The sequence below is a fragment of the Poromitra crassiceps genome (genome assembly GCF_964638095.1).
Source record: "Poromitra crassiceps genome assembly, chromosome: 2".
Classification (NCBI taxonomy): Eukaryota; Metazoa; Chordata; class Actinopteri; order Beryciformes; family Melamphaidae; genus Poromitra; species Poromitra crassiceps.
This window is the reverse complement of record NC_139624.1, coordinates 18,039,501-18,063,306: the sequence shown is the minus strand read 5'-3', so window position 1 is coordinate 18,063,306 and position 23,806 is coordinate 18,039,501. Positions and strand designations below refer to the sequence as shown.

The 23,806-nt window shown below is 44.6% G+C and overlaps 2 protein-coding genes across 2 annotated transcripts in view; both read right to left on the bottom strand.

The window, feature by feature from the left end:
- The window catches only part of nup107 (nucleoporin 107), a 45,393-nt gene extending 30,331 nt beyond the window's left edge, over positions 1 to 15,062 (bottom strand). The window contains exons 1-11 of the mRNA XM_083652276.1: positions 14,987 to 15,062; positions 13,925 to 14,010; positions 12,361 to 12,456; positions 10,310 to 10,404; positions 7,687 to 7,825; positions 5,505 to 5,608; positions 3,753 to 3,868; positions 3,256 to 3,304; positions 2,247 to 2,318; positions 1,905 to 1,993; positions 1,575 to 1,650 (exon numbers count right to left, since the gene is read on the bottom strand). Of these exons, the coding sequence (XP_083508402.1) occupies positions 1,575 to 1,650; positions 1,905 to 1,993; positions 2,247 to 2,318; positions 3,256 to 3,304; positions 3,753 to 3,868; positions 5,505 to 5,608; positions 7,687 to 7,825; positions 10,310 to 10,404; positions 12,361 to 12,456; positions 13,925 to 14,010; positions 14,987 to 14,994 (930 nt within the window). The 5' untranslated portion in view covers positions 14,995 to 15,062. The remainder of the gene's footprint in view (positions 1 to 1,574; positions 1,651 to 1,904; positions 1,994 to 2,246; positions 2,319 to 3,255; positions 3,305 to 3,752; positions 3,869 to 5,504; positions 5,609 to 7,686; positions 7,826 to 10,309; positions 10,405 to 12,360; positions 12,457 to 13,924; positions 14,011 to 14,986) is intronic.
- A 3,104-nt stretch (positions 15,063 to 18,166) lies between these two features.
- Positions 18,167 to 22,870, bottom strand: LOC310772280 (uncharacterized protein). The gene is made up of 2 exons (XM_083632043.1): positions 22,839 to 22,870; positions 18,167 to 20,000 (listed from the first exon to the last, which is right to left on the bottom strand). Exon 2 carries the CDS (start codon positions 19,915 to 19,917, stop codon positions 19,021 to 19,023), a length of 897 nt encoding a protein of 298 aa, XP_083488169.1. The 5' UTR covers positions 19,918 to 20,000; positions 22,839 to 22,870; the 3' UTR covers positions 18,167 to 19,020.
- Between the last annotated feature and the right edge of the window lie 936 nt (positions 22,871 to 23,806).

The window sequence follows — 23,806 nt, the reverse complement described above, 5'->3', positions numbered from 1 at the left end:
TTCCAAATGTTCATGTCATTCTGGCCAATACTCCACTTCTGTTATATGTTATATCGTCTGTCCAGAAAAAAAAGTCACTTAAGCAACATCAGCCTTTCAGCCAACACAGTGGCAGAGCGGATTACTGAGCTGTCAAGTGACATTTATGATCAGTTCTAATTCTAGCTGGAGTTCCAAGGGACAGTTGAAAATTAACACTGCCTAATTTAGTAATGTGCATTGTCCCTAAAAAAAGAAAACAAAGTCCCTCAAATAAAGAAATAAATTGTTAATGTAAAAAATAGATTGTCCCTCAAATAAATGAATAAATTGTTAATGTTGAGAATTCGAACGGTTGCATTTTTCTCTCTTTTTTTTTAAATACATGAAGTGGTCCCCTTGTGACAAGACTGAACACTCAGCGGCCCCCAGGTAATTTGAGTTTGAGACCCCTGCTGTAGTAGGAGCACAGTCTGAATACTACTAACGCTACCAATTTACATGTAAATAAATAAATACATTGTAAATATATAAAAATCTATTTATTTTCGCACAATTTGAAATCACAATTTATCAGTGAAATACTGTAATTTATAGATTCATTATGCTATAAGTTATTTTTACTGATACTTATGCTTATGCTTATATTAACCGAGTGGCACTCATATTCTGGTTTATTTCAAGAAAACAAAATTGGCTAGTAGAAATTCAAATTGGCTGGTAACTTTAAAATCTAGCAGCCATATTGGCTGGTGATCAAAAACTGCACTGCAGGGAGAGCAGGTGGTGACATGGGAGTGAGTGAGAAAAGGAGCAAATATATGATTGTTAAGACTGAATAATGACATCACAACCGTCTAGCAGCGACCAAATAAATCCCCCCCAAAGTCTATAAATCCCCCCTATCTGAAGAACATAAGGGGGGAATTCCCCCCTAGTTTGCAAAGTGAATTTCGAACGTCAGCTCAGAGACACACACACACAGTTTCCCATGCCACCCTCCATTTCGAGGAATTTTCTAAATGGACTCCTGTCGTAAACACACTAAACACCACCCCATATACTGTATAATGGGCCCAATAAGTGATAACCCACTCTGTGTGTTTGTGTGTGTTACCACGGTAACGGCTCTCACCAGCCACTCTGTGTGTTACCACGGTAACGGCTCTCACCAGCCACTCTGTGTGTTTGTGTGTGTTACCACGGTAACGGCTCTCACCAGCCACTCTGTGTGTTTGTGTGTGTTACCACGCTAACGGCTCTCACCAGCCACTCTGTGTGTTTGTGTGTGTTACCACGGTAACGGCTCTCACCAGCCACTCTGTGTGTTTGTGTGTGTTACCACGGTAACGGCTCTCACCAGCCACTCTGTGTGTTTGTGTGTGTTACCACGGTAACGGCTCTCACCAGCCACTCTGTGTGTTTGTGTGTGTTACCACGGTAACGGCTCTCACCAGCCACTCTGTGTGTTTGTGTGTGTTACCACGGTAACGGCTCTCACCAGCCACTCTGTGTGTTTGTGTGTGTTACCACGGTAACGGCTCTCACCAGCCACTCTGTGTGTTTGTGTGTGTTACCACGGTAACGGCTCTCACCAGCTCAGTGACCAGAGGGACAATCAGACCGGCGCTGCACGTCCTCCTCAGCTTCAGAGCGTGGAGGGTGTTTTCCCTACACACATACACGCACACGCACACACACACACACGCACACACACACACACACACACACACACACACACACACACACAGCAAAACAAACAGAAACCAGACTGGTGCTTCTAAAATGTTCATTAAGGAACAGCACTGCTGCTACTAACAGGGGTTCCGCTAGACAGCCATGGCCAATATGGCCGTTAATATTCCAGAATTCCAACTAGAGTTTACAAGAAGGTAGACAGTCAGACAGACAGGGAGGTTCCTTACCAGCAGACGTTCTTGGCGTAGTATTCTATATTATCAGAGAAATCCCCAATCTGGTCCTTGGCAATACTCTCCAGCCAATCAACAACCAACTGCAACACAACCAAGAAGTAGAGCCTTAGTGTGTGGAGTCAGTCAGACTGATTGTGAACAGCAGAGCAGACAGACTTTAGTGTCCCTGTGGGGAAATTCCTCCTCTGCATTTGACCCGTCCTCTACCTGGAAACTTCCTAGAAACCGGGGACCAACTCCAGTTCTTTTGCCAGTGCCTTGCTCAGGGGCACTGACACTACACTGCCAATGGTGCATTACCACAGCAACCCACACACACACAGCTGAGCTCACCTGACTCTGTCGCACCACGGCGTCTCTCTGGAACAGCTGATCCACCACAACCTTCTCACTGTCACTGGGGGCCTGCACACGCACACACACACACACACACACACGTTCAATTGTTATGATACAGCTTGAGGCAGAAGATCATAGTCATGCCCTCAGTGAGAGGACTTCCTTAATATTTAGAATATCATCTTTTCCCACTTATCAAGCTTCATTTAAAGTATGTATTAAAGGTATGGCACTTATTACTGATATAGTACAGGAGGTTGTGCGCTAGGGAGCACTGCAGGGTGACACTGACAAACATCCAACCCCATGCTCTGGCCAATCAGCTCTTCACGTCACGTCACCTCACAGTTTCTGGGAGCTGCACGAAAGCCTCGTGGGCAGGCTCGCGTCGCAACCAGTCCAATTTCTCTGACCAGTCCAACCACTCAAATATAGGAGACTCGTGGCTGTGTGTGTGTGTGTGTGTGTGTGTGTGTTAGGGATGGGCATCGAATTTCGAATTTTCGAATAATCGTTGTTATTATCAAGGTCGACTTTTATTATTGAAATTCGAAATTCGTTTATTGAAAAAAAAAAAAAAAAAAAAAACATTTTTATTTTATTTTTTGAGTGAAATGTTGCATTGTCTCCCCTGATTCTAAGTACCGGTATAGTTGAATCGCTTGGTTTGAGCAAGTAAAACAATTTTTATAAGCAACCTCTCCCTCTTCATGGGATTTCATTTTTCCATAAACCTTGCTTAAAATGCTTATAAAAATTGTTTTACTTGCTCAAACCAAGCGATTCGACTATACTTAGAATCAGGGGAGACAATGCAACATTTCACTCACAAAAAAAAAAAAAAAAAAAAAAATTAGTACGGTAGTACATTTTTTTTTTTTTTTACATTTTATTTTTATTTTCGAATTTCGATTAAAAGTCGACTTTGGCCAGCGAATTTCGAATAGTGTTTTTGCTAGAAATGCCCATCCCTAGTGTGTGTGTGTATAGTTTGTTCACTCACAGCCAAATCTGTCATGATGTCATCTTCCAGTGCCAACTGGACCCGATCCCTGGAGGGAGAGACAGACAGGTAGACAGAGTCAGACAGACAGACAGACAGACAGAGAGACAGACAGACAGAGACACAGAGAGCGAGACAGACAGGACTGCGTTCCAATAGTGTTTTGCTTAGGACGTTTTTTTGCCCAAGTGGTGAGGAATAGGAGTTAAGGTCTTTGCACACACAGTCCGATTGTTTTCGTATGCGTGTTTTTTAATCCGTCATCTGAAAACACAGACGGGTCCCAGCTCGCAAAAATCTATTGACTGATGCGAAAAACACAGAAAATCGAACCTCGTCCGAAAACTTAAATGACGGACGTAATTGTCAGACTCGGTGTGTCAATGATGATTGACACAAATGAGGTCGTATTCTTTCTTTTTTTCGTGCGTCAATTTTGGACGAAAATACGGACTTGGTGTGCAAAAGCCTTTAGGATGTTTTGTTTTGTTTGTTACTTGTAGAGTGATGTAACCAGCCTCCAGGTGGCAGTCTCCTGCTGCAGCAGCCACCTGACCCCAGCTGTCTTACTGCTCTGACCTGCTCGGACAACCAGAGCCTCAAGAGAGTCCACCTACACACACACACACACACACACACAGAAAGAAACAAAACCTGTGTATCATTTCACCAGATTCCTATCAACACACACACACACACACACACACACACACACACACACACACACACTAGTGCTGCACGATTAATCGAATCGCAATCGCAATCGCGATGTCAGCACGTGCGATTGCATAACCGCAAAAGTGTGCGATTATTTTATTTTTTTCACGTCTTTTTGAGTGTGTGTGTGTGTGTGTGTGTGAGAGCCTCCTTTAAACTAACGTTACACGCGACGCAGCAAACACACGTTTCTCAGCCATCACACTGGGCATCAATACTAGCAGGAGACTTCTCCAATGCACTCCCGCAAATAAGTAATGTTATGTGCAGCAAGGTACATATTATCTACAGAGAGGGCGAGAGAACATCCATGATCGCTAACAGCAAGCTATGCTAATAACTAGCTAGCCGTTCGTTCAGAAACGCATGTAAACAGCCGTGTGATCAGTGAGAACGTCAGTAAAATAAGGAGAGAGCTGCAGGTGCTTATGCAGAACTAGTGCGCGATTAAGTACACAGTGGGGATGACCCGCTGTGATGAAGAATATAACGAGATTAACAAGGTTGATAGCAAAACACTGTCGCAGCTGCCAGCACTGGCAGCATCACCTCCAGGCTAGCTAACTAGCCTGTCACATGACGCCTTCATGGTCCCCTCGTTAAAAGTCTGCAGATGCACGTTCTCACCTCTCTCTCTCAAGAAGCGTCACGTGAGTGTGGCGTTTAAGGCCATCTGTCGCTACAAAATAAATAAACGGGGTGTATCATTCATTAGTATTGCTGGACAGACATGTAACTAACTTTGCAACTTTGCTGAGCCATCTTCTATGTGCTGTAACACAGTGCAGTTTCTATTTGACTGGTGTTTCTTTTTTACATGTTTGGGACAGGCAAATGTCTCAAAATGTTTCATTTTTTTGTAAAGATAATTTAATTTCAAATTGTTTTATTTTTTTAGTTTTAATATATTTTAAATTGTAACATATTTCATGTATTTTAGTCTGTGATATGTGAAACCGTGGTATTTTTGTCCAAGGTTATCATACCGTCAAAAACTCATGCCGGCACATCCCTAGATATCTAGTGGCAGTGGTGGCCCAACGGTTAGAGAAGCGAGCTTCAATCCCCGGGACCGGCAGGATAAATCTGGGTGGGGAAAGTGAAAAGGCAGCGCTTGCCCCTCCCTCATTACCACCACTGAGGTGCCCTTGAGCAAGGCCTTAACCCCAACTGCTCCAGTGGAGCTGATCAGTGGCCAGCAGATCAGACTGTGGTTGTACTGGTCAGCTTCCAGGTATGAATGTGTGTGTGAATGTGAACAGGGCACTCCTGAAAAAGAGAGCATTGCTCTCAGTGAGACTCCCCCTGTATAAATAAAGGTAAAAAAAAAAAAAAACTCTTGTTTATTATATCGCAATCACAATCGCAATATTGTCCACCCTAATCGCTAATCGCACCTTTTCCCCAAATCGTGCAGCACTAACACACACACACACACACACACACACACACACACACACACACACACACACACACACACACACACACACACACACACACACACACACACACACACACACACACACACACACCTTGTCCTGACAGAGGCCCTGGTATTCCTCCAGCAGCTCAAACACCGCAGAGGAAGAATGTTTCAGGAAGGAGTCAAGGAAGCCCTGGAAGAGACCGGCCGCCGCTGGAAGACAGAAACCACATGTCACTCAGCAAGTACACAGAGTACACATAACAGTGCTGTTACTTTACTCAGCAAGTACACATAACAGTGCTGTTACTTTACTCAGCAAGTACACATAACAGTGCTGTTACTTTACACAGAGTACACATAACAGTGCTGTTACTTTACTCAGCAAGTACACAGAGTACACATAACAGTGCTGTTACTTTACACAGAGTACACATAACAGTGCTGTTACTTTACTCAGCAAGTACACAGAGTACACATACCAGTGCTGTTACTTTACTCAGCAAGTACACAGAGTACACATAACAGTGCTGTTACTTTACTCAGCAAGTACACAAGAGTACACACAACAGTGCTGTTACTTTACTCAGCAAGTACACAAGAGTACACACAACAGTGCTGTTACTTTACACAGCAAGTACACAGAGTACACACAACAGTGCTGTTACTTTACTCAGCAAGTACACAGAGTACACATAACAGTGCTGTTACTTTACTCAGCAAGTACACAAGAGTACACATAACAGTGCTGTTACTTTACTCAGCAAGTACACAGAGTACACATAACAGTGCTGTTACTTTACACAGAGTACACATACCAGTGCTGTTACTTTACTCAGCAAGTACACAGAGTACACATAACAGTGCTGTTACTTTACTCAGCAAGTACACAAGAGTACACATAACAGTGCTGTTACTTTACTCAGCAAGTACACAGAGTACACATAACAGTGCTGTTACTTTACTCAGCAAGTACACAGAGTACACATAACAGTGCTGTTACTTTACACAGAGTACACATACCAGTGCTGTTACTTTACTCAGCAAGTACACAGAGTACACATAACAGTGCTGTTACTTTACTCAGCAAGTACACAAGAGTACACATAACAGTGCTGTTACTTTACTCAGCAAGTACACAGAGTACACATAACAGTGCTGTTACTTTACTCAGCAAGTACACAGAGTACACATAACAGTGCTGTTACTTTACTCAGCAAGTACACAGAGTACACATAACAGTGCTGTTACTTTACTCAGCAAGTACACAGAGTACACATAACAGTGCTGTTACTTTACACAGAGTACACATAACAGTGCTGTTACTTTACTCAGCAAGTACACATAACAGTGCTGTTACTTCACTCAGCAAGTACACAGAGTACACACAACAGTGCTGTTACTTTACTCAGCAAGTACACAGAGTACACATAACAGTGCTGTTACTTTACTCAGAAAGTACACATAACAGTGCTGTTACTTTACTCAGCAAGTACACATAACAGTGCTGTTACATCACTCAGCAAGTACACAGAGTACACATAACAGTGCTGTTACTTCACTCAGCAAGTACACAGAGTACACATAACAGTGCTGTTACTTTATTCAGCAAGTACACAGAGTACACATAACAGTGCTGTTACTTTACTCAGCAAGTACACAGAGTACACATAACAGTGCTGTTACTTTACTCAGCAAGTACACAGAGTACACATAACAGTGCTGTTACTTTACACAGCAAGTACACAGAGTACACGTAACAGTGCTGTTACTTTACTCAGCAAGTACACAGAGTACACATAACAGTGCTGTTACTTTACCATTACTACTTAATGTATGTATTGGCTTTGATGACAGCTGTTCTGATCTGTCAATCACCCCCTTTTCTATCCTCTATTTTACTCCAAACGGGCGAGTTATATAAAAATGTACCCCCCTACAGTTGTTATGAAAAGGTGAAATTAGCTATATAGACCAAAACCGTGCTTCACACCTAACTGGAAAGATGTTTAATCATCTTACAAAGTCGGACATTTTTTTTGCCTACTGCCCCGGACGCCTAGTGGCCATTCGAGGAACTACAGCTTTTCAATTCACTTCCGCATCCTCAGAGGGAAGGGGGTGGGCTTGCCCACTGGTCTTGGCTGATGAAGACTGTGATGTGTACAGTTGATTGCACTACTGTTGACAAAATGTACTATTCTAAGTGGCTTTCGATAAAAGCGTCTGCTAAATGATGTAATGTCAATTTAATCTGTGTGTGTGTGTGTGTGTGTGTGTGTTTTGGTTACCGGCCTCTCCAGGATCATCCTCCTTTAGCAGGGCGGAGCTAAGGTTGCCGATGTCTTCGGTGAAGGTGACATCGCCCAATCCGGACAGAGACAGAGGGGAGGGGTACAGGCTGTTCGTCCAATCACTGTCGTCCAAATTCTATACACACACACACAGAGTGCAGATTTCAGCTCAAAACTGGGTGTAAATTAGGGCTTCACGATATTGGAAAAAGTGACATTGCAATACAGTATTGAGTTTGTGTGATATACAGTTAGGTCCATATATACGTATATTTGGACATTTGGCACAATCTTTATCATGTTGGCTCTCTACACCAGGGGTTCCCAACCTTTTTTGTGCCAAGGACCGGTAGATACATGGAAAAAAAGTTGCGGACCGGTTGTCAATTTTAATGGTTTTAGTTACATATATATTTACTCACCAGGTGGCGACAAAGGGTAAATAACAGCCTTTTGTGTTGTACTGTATGTAGCCTATACAGTATTTATGTTTTTGTTTTAACTACAAACATATATAAACGTCAACTTGAAACTATGTTTCAACTACCACACACAGCCTATAATATTAGAGCCTATGTTTATTTAAAAAAAAAAAAAAAAAAAAAAAAAAAAAAAAATTGGACCGGCTCGCGGCCCGGTACCAAATGCGTTGCGGCCCGGTACCGGTCCACGGCCCGGTGGTTGGGGACCACTGCTCTACACCGCCACAATGGACTTGAAATGAAACAATCAATATGTGCTTTTTAACTGCAGACTTCCAGCTTTAATTTGGGGGTATTTACATCCAAATCAGGTGAACGGTGTAGGAATTACATTACATTTTAACTCATTCTCTGCCAAAGACGTACCCGGACGTACTTTTAACAATGGCGTTCTGTGCCAAAGACGTACTCGGACGTACTTTCATGTTTTGGCTGTTTACATTACATCAGACACTTTCCCAGCCTGTGACATTGTTTCAGGTCAAATTGATAAAAGGAACCCGCTAGTTTAGTATTTATGGGTGGAGCCTGTGGTCGAAACAGAGTCCGATCCAGAGTTCTCGGCTGGCGACGATGGCGAGGAAGACGCCAGCGTTTTTGTTATTGCTCCACATGGCGACGAAGGCTCCCCTTCACAGCGTTCTGTGACACAGATGAATCGGAGGAGGAGAAATGGGTGCCACTTGGAGAGAGCAATGACGATGGTAAAAAGTAGCCTATTTTTTGTATCGCGTTTGAGATGAAATGATCACACACACACAACATTCGAGTATAATTGTCACGCATTGTTTATAACTTATGCTGCCGGCATGACTCGCTTCACGTTTCCTCTTGCCAGATCTCCCTCTCAAGGGGAGCTCTCTGTCACACTCAAGGGAGGGGGAATCACATGGATACGTCAAACGCGTCAAACCGCGTCACACACCCGTCCCCAGCAACCAAGGCGAAACATGTGTCACATAAACATTTCAAAGTTTACAGCACTAACGTAGCTATTGTGTGATCTTCTGTGCTAATGTTAGTTATGAGAGGTAACGTGACAGCAGGTAACGTTACAGCACTCGTTATTCCTGTGTGTGTGTGTGTGTGTGTGTGTGTGTGTGTGTGTGTGTGTGTGTGAGTGAGTGAGAGTGAGAGTGTGAGAGAGAGAGAGAGAGAGTGTGTGAGTGTGACCACATAAGGGTTCGTTCCATTTGTTTATGCTTTTATCAAGCTAAGACCGACACAGCTCCCTCAAATACATTCTCTTATTTTTTATTTATTTATTTGGGAAAACAAATACTGTATATGTCTGATGTGTCACTGAGGCAAAAAATAAAAGGCTCAAAAGAGAGTTCTGCTTGAAACGGTGCCCTTCACTAAAAACCTCTTTTTCTCCCATTTATGTCCCAAGGAGGGCATTTTTCGTGAAAACAAGCTAACTTCCACTGCTTGTAACTAAACAAGGAAACATGGTCGAGTTTCAGTTTTTTACAAGGGGTAAGAAGAGAGTCTCTGCTTTATTGTGAGATATGTTGTGTAATTTTATTCCTAGCACAGAATATTCTGTGGGTCCTGGAAGATCAGGAAATATGCTCAAAATCCTGGCACTGGGAGCACACAGACTGAAATGACCCTGGCAGTGAACGTGTTAAGAGATCAAAATTACATTTTAACAGACCAAAAGTAATTGGACAAACCAGCATAATCATCCAATTGTCCAATGAGTTCTGAAGCATTTGGTTGAGCAGATAATATTGCCCGAAACACTTCAGAATTCATCCTGCTGCTGCTGTCAGCGGTCGCATCATCAATAAATATAAGGGAAACAGTTCTTTCAGAAAGACTGACTGACGTGATGTGCATTCTCTAGAGGTGTATGATTACACTTTTCCCCATCTAAAGAAAATCACAATAAATCGTAATATGGAATCACAATACTTAGCCCTAGCAGTAACCATACCAATAGCCTTTAGTTTAATCACCGCACTGCTCACCACACTGCTGAGGGTGTTTCGTGGTCAGTGTATGTGTGTGTGTGTGTGTGTGTGTGTGTGTCTCACCACACTGCTGAGGGCGTTTCGTGGTCTGTGTGTGTATGTGTGTGTGTGTCTGTGTGTGTGTGTGTGTGTGTGTGTGTGTGTGTGTGTGTGTCTCACCACACTGCTGAGGGCGTTTCGGGGTGTGTGTGTGTATCGAGGCGTTCGGCCCCCTGTAGCTAAAATGGCAGAGATATCTGGAACTCTGGGAGTTACTGAGAGAGAGAGAGAGAGAGAGAGAGAGAGAGAGAGAGAGAGAGAGAGAGAGTTAATCACAAACATGTCAGATCAGTAATAATAACTTTGATTGGTATTGGAGACAGACACAGATTTTCTGTAGTATGGACATAAAGAAGACCTGGAGTGGATTCCGATACCAGAACTCTTTTATTTTTATTTTTTGAATACTAGGAATCTCGCGTGCTCGATTCCTAGAGTGGAGACTCCGGAGATGACGCGCCACATGTCCTCTTCTCGCTACTACACTCCCACCACTTAACCTCAGCCAGGAAGCTCGAGTGACATCACTGATGACATCATGACATACACGCCCCATTTACACCTGGCTTTTTAAATGCGACCGGTATCTGGACAAGTTACGTCAGTGATACGCAAACTGTGTGCCGTGGAGGTACTGCAGGTGGGCTGCAAGTCTGTCAACACTGCCGATAAGCCGTTGTTTTCCTCCTGGACAAAACGTCTTAACATGTGATTTTCCATTCACAACGGCAGTTCCAGGTTCCAGCCGCTTCTCGGCCGGGGAGAGAGAGCTGCCGCTGGCCAGGAGAGAGAGAGCCATAAGCCGAGGCTGCAGCATTGTGAATAGCGAGATCCCTGGAATGCGAGTTACAACAAGCCAATGACATAGCCTATGCATCTACATTAACCAAAGATACTGACACGTTGTAATTCTTCCATACTTATTCGCACATATATTAACATATCTGGTGGGCTGAGAAGCGTGTGTGCCTCCATGTTTTCTCTCCATTCTACGGCAGCCCGTAGGCAGGTGAGTATTCACTTTTCTCTGTCTCCTACAACTAGTTAAACTGCACCCCAACCGGCTGGTATGATGTCTCATTGCTGCCATGTAGTGAAATTCATTAATTCAACGTCTATTTCATACTAACGTTAGATCGATCAAATTCCGTTTTGATCAACAAACCCCTTAACGAACAATTATCAATCATCGATTAATCATGCGCACCCCTACTATACTAGCACTGTGTCATGTTGTTACGGTGGGTAAGCTATGAATGGAGTCTGGATGGGCGAGGTCAGTCCCGTATCCATACAGTAAGTGAATGAGGTCAGTATCAGCAATAGGGCTGGGTATTGGCAAGGACCTCACGATACGATACATATCACGATACATGGGTCGCGATACGATTGTACCACGATACATTGCGATACAAACTAAATTTGTCCACTAAGTTATCAGTATAAAGTGATGTACATATTATTACACTACCTGGGTGGTACACAGTGTGTTGTATCTTTAGCTCTATTATTTAATTTGAGTAAATTGTCTAGAGTATTTCAATATATCGCAATATGTAATCACTTTATACTGATAACTTAGTGGACAAATTTAGTCAAAACAACTGAGTGTTGAGTGTGTTACTGAACGCACTGACATAAAAAGTATTCTTATTGTGTCACTGACCACACGGCTGTGCAAAAACATCGATATATGGGAAATATCGATACAGTATCGATTAGGGGTGGGAATCACTAGATGCAGATGCCCGGTGGCCTGGCATGACATGGCCTGCAAAAAAAAAAAAAAAAAAAAAAAACGATACTTGCCGTCCAAATATCGATACAATATCGTCAGGCAAAATATCGCGATATATTGCCGTATCGATTTTATTGCACAGCCCTAATCGGCAACCGATACCGATATTGACTGGGAACCATCTCTAGTCACGCCCTGTCCCCTCTTGTCGGTTCACTCCTTTTATTTGACACGGACGTGGATTCGGTTGTTACCTCCATTGCCTGCTTAGTGCTTAAAGGCAGAACATCATGAGTTATATGATCTGCCATTTCGTATTGGTAAGTTTTACACAGACGCAAACATTCCCGCCTTGAACAGGCTGTGTAAAAGGGCAGAGAGTGTGTGTGAGAGAGTGTGTGTGTGTGTATCTGCGTGTTTGTGTGCGTCATACCAGCCTGTCTGAACAGAGAAGCAGGAGTGGTCCTCAGCAGTTGGCGGGCTGGTGTTACCATGGAAACAGATGGACTGCCTCCGCACGGCGATGGGACTGAAGCGGAGTTCAGGAGAACAACAACTGGTACTAACAGCTTCAGTGAGAAGTGATTCCAATAGATTCAAAGCTTCGACGGAGAGGGGGGAGACGTAGTAGCAAATGAGAGGCGAGGACAAAAATCTGACTTTTTTTGCAGTGTGCAGTGTACTGAGTGCACTATACACACAGGGTAGCCTAAATGAATTATCAATCAACATAAAAAGCTATTTGCAGCATTGTAACATTAATACTGAAATGAGAACAGACTCAGAGCTGATCAGCATATACTGTATGATGCGCCTGGCCTTATTCAGCTGCGATGGGAAACAGCTGTCAGAAAGCATGTGTGATGGTTATGGTTATGTAACGTTTAGCACTGTGGCATGGCTAATTAGTTGGCAGAAAGGAGAGAGAGACAGTGTTTCATTTTCTTTCCTTTTCCAGTAATCTTCTAACAGTCTGTCTAACGTTACCGGAGGTGGAGTGTATCTCTGAGGACAGCCAGTATCACATTATTCTCATCTCATAAGGTACGTAACGTAACATTAGCCGCTCGTTAACAGCTGATGATGGCTGTTGGATTACTATTTAAAAATAAATGTAAGAAAAACTAGAACGACCGCACCGCGGATATATGCCTCCGCCAACAAGTAAACAGTCGACATGCATGGCTGTCCAGACTTTGACGTTTGAGCCAAATGTGAAGAAATTCCGTCAAGGCGTTACTGAGATATTGAGTTAACGAGCATGAAACGAGCAGTCGTGAGGTCACAGTGAACTTCAACTTTGACCACCAAAATCGAATCAGTTCAACCTTGAGTCAAAGTGGACGTTGGAACCAAATCGGAAGAAATTCCGTCAAAGCGTGTTCGTGAGGTCACATTGACCTTGAACTTTGACCACCAAAATGTAATCAGTTCATCCTTCAGTCTAAGTGGACGTTTGAGGCAAATTGTATTAAATTCCGTCAAGGCATTCCTCAGATATCGCGTTAACGAACATCAGACATACGGACGTACGCACGTAAGGACGGACGGACAACCCAAAACCATAATGCCTCTGGCCTGGCTATCGCCGGCGGGGCATAAAAAACTAGGCATTTAGAATACTGATTTGGACATGGATTACCATGGCATGGATTGAAGCTTGGAAGCATTTGGGTCAGCCCTAGATACAGCACATCTCTAGCTGAGTGGGATTTAAGGTGTCAGAGACGCAGGACACACATCACTGATATAGACGGTTTTAACTTGACAACATAAACTTTGTGAATGTAACCCCAGCTCACCTCCTGTTGCAGTGTTTGCTAGTACAATAGGAAAGGCCTAACTAGCCCCTTTCGGAACTGTTGTTTCCGTGAAAACTGTCTACTGAGACACATTAGCATTTTTGCCACAATCCTGCAGCCTATCTGTGACGTTACTGTGAGCACACGCGCACACACTCGCACACACGTGCACGCACACACACACACAGAGGATACATGCGACCTTCTTGGAGCTCTTCCTGCGGGCAGCCCGGGTCACCTCCGCCTCCCTCACCACGGGAGACAGCAGCTCGTCCTGCCCCCTGAGAGACACAGAGGGAGAGACAGAGAGAGGGACAGAGACAGACAGAGAGAGGGACAAGATAAAGAGAGAGATGGGGAGAAAGAGAGGGAGGGACAGAGATGGAGAGACAGACAGAGAGAGACAAGAGACAGAGAGATGGAGAGACAGACAGAGAGATGAGACAGAGAGAGATGGGGAGAAAGAGAGGGAGGGACAGAGAGAGATGAGACAGAGAGAGATGGGGAGAAAGAGAGGGAGGGACAGAGATGGAGAGACAGAGAGAGAGAGAGGGGGGGCAGAGAGACAAGAGACAGAGAGATGGGAGAAGGAGGGACAGAGATGGAGAGAGACAGACAGAGAGAGAGAGATGAGACAGAGAGAGATGGGGAGAAAGAGAGGGAGGGACAGAGATGGAGAGACAGAGAGAGAGGGACAGAGAGTCCGTGGATGAAGCTGTGTATGTTTTCGAAACTCACGAGTTAAACAGTGTGAACGCAACTATGCCGAAGCCCGGAAAATCCGAGTTGAAAGTTCCGAGTTGTCTTGAACGCAGTAGCGCAGCTCTGTGATTGGGCTGGTCCTGTCACAGACCTGGCAACCATAGCTAGCATTAGCATTCATGCTTTATAAATATTTACGCTAGCCAGCGTTATCTCATTAACAAGCAATGGACAGCAGCTAACGTCGCAGCCAGTTAACAACGCTAGCTCTTTATTTTGCAGTTTCATATTAAACTGAGCTCGGCATTGAGCATTTGACTCAACGTTACACACTGTTAGCTAGCAGTTAGCATCAACACTGATTGTGAACGGCGGTGTTAGCAAAGCCTCCATGCTGACATCGTTAGCTTCCATGGTGACAGTTTGAAGAGTAAAGCCAGCTGAAGAACAGGCTAACAGTGTGGACTCAGGTACAGCAGCACACACACTGACGCTAGCTGCTAACAGCTCTCTATCAGTCAGGACGTGAGTGAAAGGAAAGCTTAGTTTAATTACCAGTCCATGATGTGAACAGTGTCTGATCAGTTCCCGCTCCAACGAACTAGCTGGCGCTGCTGCAGAGAGGAGAGCTCTTTCCTTCCTTTTTAGTTCAGACGCAGCAGTGGATCACAGATCAACAGATCAAACACACAATACAAACTGTTCCCCAGGAAATGATTCAGACTGTTTTCATCTAACATTAATATCGCGTCAGACTGTAACCAGAGACTCTGTGGCTTCATAAAACAAACGAACTACTTGTAGGTTCGTTTGTTCTGCTCTGTGGTCGACTCGTTTTGTCTGGGGAAGTTCTTCTTCATGGTTTTGTTGGACGGCGTGATACTTCTTCTTTGGGCCTTAACAGCAGCTTGCATCCATAATGTTGCACTATTGCCACCTTCTGGAGTTAGTTACGTCCTACACCTAAGCTCAAGAGTTTGATGTGTAATATTATGCATGTCGTTACCAAAATGCTGCTCGGCTGATCCCTCAAGTGAAGTAGATAGAAAAAAACATACAAAACAGATAAAAATAAATAAATAGAAGAAACAAAAACAAATAAATGTTAACGCTAGGGGGGTAAAGAACTATATAAAGATTTTAAACACAAAACAAGCTGTCACAGTTTTAATTGCTTTTTGTTTCAAAGAGGTCCGAATCGAATACATGTATTGTTTGTTTGATCTCATTGCTAAAAGCAATAAAGCATGGTTTCTTACCTGTAAATTGACATTTATGAATGTGAAACTTGGCCAATATAATAATGAGATTAATCATGTACACACCAGAGTTAATCTGTGATTCATTATCCAAGAGACCAAACAATATATTCCTCCAATATTCATTAAAAGTCTAATCAATTTCTTCAGTAATAAAAACACAGATTTTGCCAGAATTTCTTGACAAATGGGCAGAGCCAAAACAAATGCACAACAGTTCCAGGACATACATTACAGAAGCTACAATTCACATCAATGGCTTTCCTAAATCTTTTTTATTAACATAGTCTTTGGCTGAATAGAATGTATGCATGAGTTTAAAGGAGATGTCCTTTACCTTATTGGTAAATAAGTAGCCTAGTAGCCTATATCGATTAGGTAAAAGCCAGGCCTTCTTTCACACCATCCCATCCACAAATTGATTTCAAAACGAAATCACAGTAGTAACCTCTCTTTGGAAAATGGCTCTTATCTGTTATTGCCAGAACTGGTGAAACAGGATTTGCCTATAAAAGTGCTTGCTGGAGAGAAGCGGGGTACCATTTGTCTATTAACCCTTGGCTGAGCTCTGAACAGCATACAGACTCCAGAGCGTATTGCAGCAAATACTTTTGCATAATCCCCAGGTGTTACAGGGATATTATATTCTGCCAGAAACTCTCCATAAGTAAAGAGAACACCATCCCTATTAAAGAGCTGATCTACCAACACAATAAAACAAGAGAGATTTATGTTTATATAAAATGTCATTAGTATCCAATGTGTATGGGACAGTGAACGGGGGTGTCTTGTAGTTCTGATCTCAGCCAGCAAGAGGCGGAGGTGTTCTAATCTAGGTCAGCAGTAGTGGGAGCGGCAGAACTGAGACTGGACACTCATGATTAGGAAAATAGCAATGACTAAAAGTTTAAATTGTAAAAGAACAGATGCATACGCACAGTTGTTGTATATGATTATATTATTTCTGAACTCATATCATGTGAATGGAAACATTATTATTTCTTACAAGGAACAAACTGCAGTTTATCTTGTTATTATGACAGAGCAGCTTTTCTCTTTTTATTTGACAACAGATTATCTTGTTCAGGAGAAAAATATTGACCTGCAGGATAAGAAATTCCTTACTTTGAATTAATTAATGAATTATTAAGACATATATTATGTTAATAACACACAATGCACAGATAAAACCATACACCAGTATTACAATTGTCAAGGGATTAAACACAATAAAGTCCAGGACTTGTTTCCATTGTGGTCCTCGTTTTTCTCGTCAATGGGCGGCAGAGCACGAGCCATCCAAGACAAAGAAAAACAACATCAACAATACATACACACACACACACACACACACACACACACACACACACACACACACACACACACACACACACACGCATGCACAGTGTGTGTCTGTGTCTGGATGGGTCTTCCTACAGAGGGCAGGCAAGAGTCCTTCCTCGCTGGCTAGGAAAAACCATGGAAGGACCTGTTAAAAATCCCAAGCTGGTTTTCTGGACTTCATTTACCATAATGCATCACTCCCTCACCTGTTCCTCTTGCACCTCACCCAGCTGCCCACAATCACCAATTACCTAATTACTCTGCACACTCCCTTTAAAACCCCAGTCAGTTTCACCCCCAGTGGAGACTTGGCCTGCCACCATTTCTGCAGCACCTTTTTTGAGCATAGCAAATGTTTTTACCTGAACATTTGTCTCCCTATAACCTTTGAAGAGCTTTGATGCCCACCAAATCTTGAAGTTCATGGAAGCCACTCACTTACACACATTCTTTTACAGGACCCATCCTGCTGAGGAAGCAGCCTTAACATTGAGAAACGCTGCATGTATTTGTGCTTCAGCGAGCATAACAAGCCCTAGCCGACCCAAGCCCTAATTGTTTATTTAAAAACCAGGCCGTACCCGACCCTACTGTACCCGACCATCGTCGGGTTCGTGTCGGAGAGCAGACCTCTACTACCATGTAATGTTTCTAATATAAAAATAAAGAAACTTGGGTTCTGAGTTTGAGGATTTATTCACTTATGCAGGATTTATGCACCTATGATCATCTAATACATGTGGGTACTACTCTTCAGTATAGGTAGGAACATGCATGGAGTTGTTTCTGCCCTCTGGTGGAGTATTCATATATTCATATCAGTATCACGACACTGTCCATTCACATTTCTCCCTATTCAGTTATCCACGCTCAGGTCCGTTCATTCATAGTCCTTTCTATCCAATCACGGTGATGCTCTCCCAAGCTATCAATAGCCAATCGGTCCAAGCCATCTCCTTCTCTTGCATTGCCACTGAACCAATCGTCCGAAGCAGTTAAGAGCATTTCAAGAGCTCATATTTTATTATGTGGTTGGCTACTCACCGACATGTTGTCACTGCAGTTTCTGTCGTTCCCGTGTAGCCAGTCGTTTTTACCCCACCTCCTCCCCTGCCACCACCAACGTCATGGCTCCAGAGGGATTCCCCATTGGGGAATTTCTATTCTATACATTCCTGATGTCCTCCCCTCATTGCTGGAGGAGCGTCATCATGGAGTCATACGCCAAACCTTCATCTTGTTTTACTGTATCATTAAAGTATTTTGTTAACCTTCATACTAGTCTCTCATGATTGAATTGCGCAGCTTTCCCTAGATCAGTGGTTCTCAAATGGGGGTCCGGGGACCCCCAGGGGTCCGTGGCACTTTGCCAGGGGGTCCGCGAAAAGTTTTTAGGAAAATAAAAATATATTCTTTTTTTTGCAAAAGCTTCATAGTTCAACGAAAATATTTTATGCTTTAAATCTAAAATGGTTCATGGATTACATTCTAATCTAACAAACCTATCAATTTAAAAGTCAAGCACGTTACCGTGGAAACAATTAAGCTTAGCCCAAAATCACAAATCAGAATGAGGGGGTCCCCTGTATATTTTCTATCTTGTAAGGGGTCCTTGGCTGAAAAACATTTGAGAACCTCTGCCCTAGATCATATAAGGGACTTTGTAGGAGCAGAGTGACAACACAGTCGTGAAAGGCACTAGGACTTGAGTCAAGTTGACTTGGTCACATCTCTTCCTTTTAAAGACACAACTAATACATTTTTATAAAGTTACATCTAACTGATAGCTTGTTTTTGCTCGTTGTGCTGTAGTAGCATTGTTATTTTGTTTTCTTGGCTTCTGCATTTAGCTTGAGTTTGTCTTAAAGCTTTGGGTGCTAATCCAACACAAGTCTCCTCTTGTATAGTAGGTGATTTGGGGTCAGTGTTCCCTCCCTGTGCAGTGCTTACCAGTGTGTGTAGCATGTTGAGAGCTGTGGCCTGCACTCAGTATTTAGGTTTGGGCTTTCTCACGCTCCTGTAAACCGCCTCTCCTTGGTTCTCTTCAGCGGGAGCGGGACAGGGCAGAGTGGGACATGGCAGAGTTGGGTGTTGGAGAGACTTGCCGATGAGGTGTGTCAGCCATGTTGGCCTGGCGGGTTTGGCTGCAACAGCTGGAGGTGTTTTTTGAGTCTTCTCCTCGCTCCCCTCTGTGAAGATCTCTCCGCTTTCATCCAATGAGACGGGGCGGAGCCTCATGGCGCCCAGCTCCTGAAGCGTTACCACGGGCAACTGCGCCGCCGGGGACGCGGGGAAGGCCGACGAGTCCGAGTGTCGGCGACGGGAAGGTTTGGGGTTGCGGGTGGGATCGGTTTTAGGGGCGTGGTCTGGGAGAGAGGCGGGGTGTAGTTTAGGGGCGGGGTTAGATTCAAGGTCAGGGATGGGAGCAGAGAGCGGGATCTGCAGAGACAGCCGGGCGGTGCGTGCCCTCTGGGAGGAGACGCTGGATTTGGGACGCATCCTCCAGCCGAGAGGGGAGGGGCCAGTGATGAGTGAGGTGGGGGTGTGAGGGGAGGGGCCAGTGAGGAGTGAGGTGGGGGTGCGAGGAGGATAGGAGCTGGGGGGGGATAGGGGGGCAGAGAGCCTGCTGGGGGGGCAGGAGTGGCGTTTGGACGTGGCATGGGATGGGGGCTCACTCGTGTTCACGCCGACAACAGAGGAAGCCCCGCCCCCGCAGAAGTCAGCTGACCACCGCCACTGAGCACCGCTGTGATGATGAGGGTCGGAGGCGGAGACTGTTGATGTCACATGTCCTGGTCCTCCCATCGTTCTCACCTGGCTGCAGTTAGCAGCAGGCTGATCCACCTGACTGTTAGCATGAGGAGCACTAGCAACTTTACTCATAATGCTGGGAGGGGGCGGAGTCTCAACGCTTGTCAGGTCTGATGATCATAGTCAAATAAAGGAACCTGAGGCTTGAGAAACATCTGGAGAAAGAGACAGAGAGAGAGAGAGAGACAGAGGGAGAGAGACAGACAGAGGGAGAGAGACAGACAGAGGGAGAGAGACAGACAGAGGGAGACGGAGAAAGTGAGACAGACAGAGGGAGACAGAGAAAGCGAGACAGACAGAGGGAGACAGAGAAAGCGAGAGAGACAGAGAAAGCGAGACAGACAGAGGGAGAGAGACAGACAGAGAGAGACACAGAGAGAGACAGACAGACAGAGGGAGAGAGACAGACAGAGGGAGACAGAGAAAGCGACACAGACAGAGGGAGAGAGACAGAGAAAGCGAGACAGAGGGAGAGAGACAGACAGAGAGAGAGAGACAGACAGACAGAGGGAGAGAGACAGACAGAGGGAGACAGAAAAAGCGAGACAGACAGAGGGAGACAGCGAGAGACAGACAGACAGAGATAGAGAGACAGACAGAGGGAGACAGAGAAAGCGAGACAGACAGAGGGAGACAGCGAGAGACACACAGACAGAGATAGAGAGACAGACAGAGGGAGACAGAGAAAGCGAGACAGACAGAGGGAGACAGCAAGAGACACACAGACAGAGATAGAGAGACAGACAGAGGGAGACAGAGAAAGCGAGACAGACAGAGGGAGAGATACAGAGAAAGCGAGACAGACAGAGAGAGACAGAGAAAGCGAGACAGACAGAGGGAGACAGAGAAAGCAAGACAGACAGAGGGAGACAGAGAAAGTGAGACAGACAGAGGGAGACAGAGAAAGTGAGACAGACAGAGGGAGACAGAGAAAGCGAGACAGACAGAGGGGAGACAGAGAAAGTGAGACAGACAGAGGGAGACAGAGAAAGCGAGACAGACAGAGGGAGACAGAGAAAGTGAGACAGACAGAGGGAGACAGAGAAAGCGAGACAGACAGAGGGAGAGATACAGAGAAAGCGAGACAGACAGAGAGAGACAGAGAAAGCGAGACAGACAGAGGGAGACAGAGAAAGCAAGACAGACAGAGGGAGACAGAGAAAGCAAGACAGACAGAGGGAGACAGAGAAAGTGAGACAGACAGAGGGAGACAGAGAAAGCGAGACAGACAGAGGGAGACAGAGAAAGTGAGACAGACAGAGGGAGACAGAGAAAGCGAGACAGACAGAGGGGAGACAGAGAAAGTGAGACAGACAGAGGGAGACAGAGAGAGTGAGACAGACAGAGGGAGACAGAGAAAGCGAGACAGACAGAGGGAGACAGAGAAAGCGAGACAGACAGAGGGAGACAGAGAAAGCGAGACAGACAGAGGGAGACAGAGAAAGTGAGACAGACAAAGGGAGACAGAGAAAGTGAGACAGACAGAGGGAGACAGAGAAAGCGAGACAGACAGAGGGAGACAGAGAAAGTGAGACAGACAGAGGGAGACAGAGAAAGCGAGACAGACAGAGGGGAGACAGAGAAAGTGAGACAGACAGAGGGAGACAGAGAGAGTGAGACAGACAGAGGGAGACAGAGAAAGCGAGACAGACAGAGGGAGACAGAGAAAGCGAGACAGACAGAGGGAGACAGAGAAAGCGAGACAGACAGAGGGAGACAGAGAAAGTGAGACAGACAAAGGGAGACAGAGAAAGCGAGACAGACAGAGGGAGAGATACAGAGAAAGCGAGACAGACAGAGGGAGACAGAGAAAGCGAGACAGACAGAGGGAGACAGAGAAAGCGAGACAGACAGAGGGAGACAGAGAAAGTGAGACAGACAAAGGGAGACAGAGAAAGTGAGACAGACAGAGGGAGACAGAGAAAGTGAGACAGACAGAGGGAGACAGAGAAAGCGAGACAGACAGAGGGAGACAGAGAAAGTGAGACAGACAGAGGGAGACAGAGAAAGCGAGACAGACAGAGGGGAGACAGAGAAAGTGAGACAGACAGAGGGAGACAGAGAGAGTGAGACAGACAGAGGGAGACAGAGAAAGCGAGACAGACAGAGGGAGACAGAGAAAGCGAGACAGACAGAGGGAGACAGAGAAAGTGAGACAGACAGAGGGAGACAGAGAAAGCGAGACAGACAGAGGGAGACAAAGAAAGCGAGACAGACAGAGGGAGACAGAGAAAGCGAGACAGACAGAGGGAGACAGAGAAAGCGAGACAGACAGAGGGAGACAGAGAAAGTGAGACAGACAAAGGGAGACAGAGAAAGTGAGACAGACAGAGGGAGACAGAGAAAGCGAGACAGACAGAGAGAGACACAGAGTGAGAAGTAAGTAAACATTGTGAAAAGCGGAACAGGCGCCGCCCTTCTCGAATAAAGTTTCCCAACTTCTGAGTACAGCTGGTTGCTATGATGACAGCTGACTGTGTCTTTGATCGAAATACTAGGAGAGGGTCCACATTAGAGCCCCCCATTTTATGGGATTTTGTCTCTCGGACCTAATCTGACCTAACCTGTTCAATCTGAGAATATTTTCATTTTCAGATGTGATTTTGTCCAGAATCCCATGGTTGTATTGCAGGTAGCCTAGATAACAGATAAACTATATCAGAACAGCCATTCTAATACACTCTCTAGTTGTGAACTTCTTGTAAATTAAGTAATTTTTACAATAGATCAATTTGCTGGGACCGACCCCCCCCCCCCCATCCATGGACCCCTGGTGGTCCCTGGACCGCACACTGAGAACCTGATTGACCTAGACATTAACTAGCCTACTAGACAACAGTAAATATTGAAATATCTGAGCACTTTAGATTATGCAACAGATCATGATACTGAGAAAAACGCACCACTCCCTGGCTGACTGTGCTCTATACTTTTTGCATTTAGTAGCATATCATTTGATCAAATTATTAAGATGTAAAAGTAAGACTGTTTACCCGCAGCGCTGTGATGGACTGCTCTGGACTGATCCGTCGGTCTCTCTGTTTCGCCATTCAGCGACCCACCCGGTCCAAACCACAGCTTCCTCAAACTCACACACACACACACACACACACACACACACACACACACACACACACACACACACACACACACACACACACACTTCTGTTTACATAATAGCATGTAGTAATAACGGTGAAGGACTGCAGGTTTATGATTTTGAGAAACACATTTTACACAACTCAAAGCAGCTGAAAGAGCTCAGTGTTTCCCCTGCAAATGTACGGACCCCCACTGTAATGATAAGAGCAAATGCCACCAGGCCAGATTTATTGATTGATTTGATTCATTTTTATTACTATTATCATTATTATTATCCGAATTATTATGATGATTATGATGATGATTATTATTACAAATGTCAATACAAACCATATATATGTAGGCTATCTATCTATCTATCTATCTATCTATCTATCTATCTATCTATCTATCTATCTATATATATATATATATATATATATATATATTGTAGCGATCCAGGTAATTACGTGTATTGTGGTGTTTCCGTGCTTAGCTAGGAACTGATATGTGTGGGTGTGTTCCTAGGGGGAAGGGGGTGTATGTGTCTAACTATGTATGTATCTAACTATGAGAGGGAGTTGGAGTGGTTGCGTGTAGAGCTAGCAGCGAAGCTAGCTGCTAGGTGCTGATGAGAAGCCAAGAATAAAAGCCTTGTACCAACTTCAAGTCTCCGGTTCCTGGACGAATACACGATTCGTTACATTGGTGTCTAGGAGTGGGATCGATAACCTTCTGCGATGGCCGAGAAGGGAGAGGGTGAGAGAAGGAACGGCAAAAGAGACTGTGTGTGGTGCGGTTTTTGGGCTCAAGACCTAGCGGTAGTAAGTTAGCTACCAGCGGTGCTAACTGCTAACTGCTAGCTGCTAAGACCACGTGC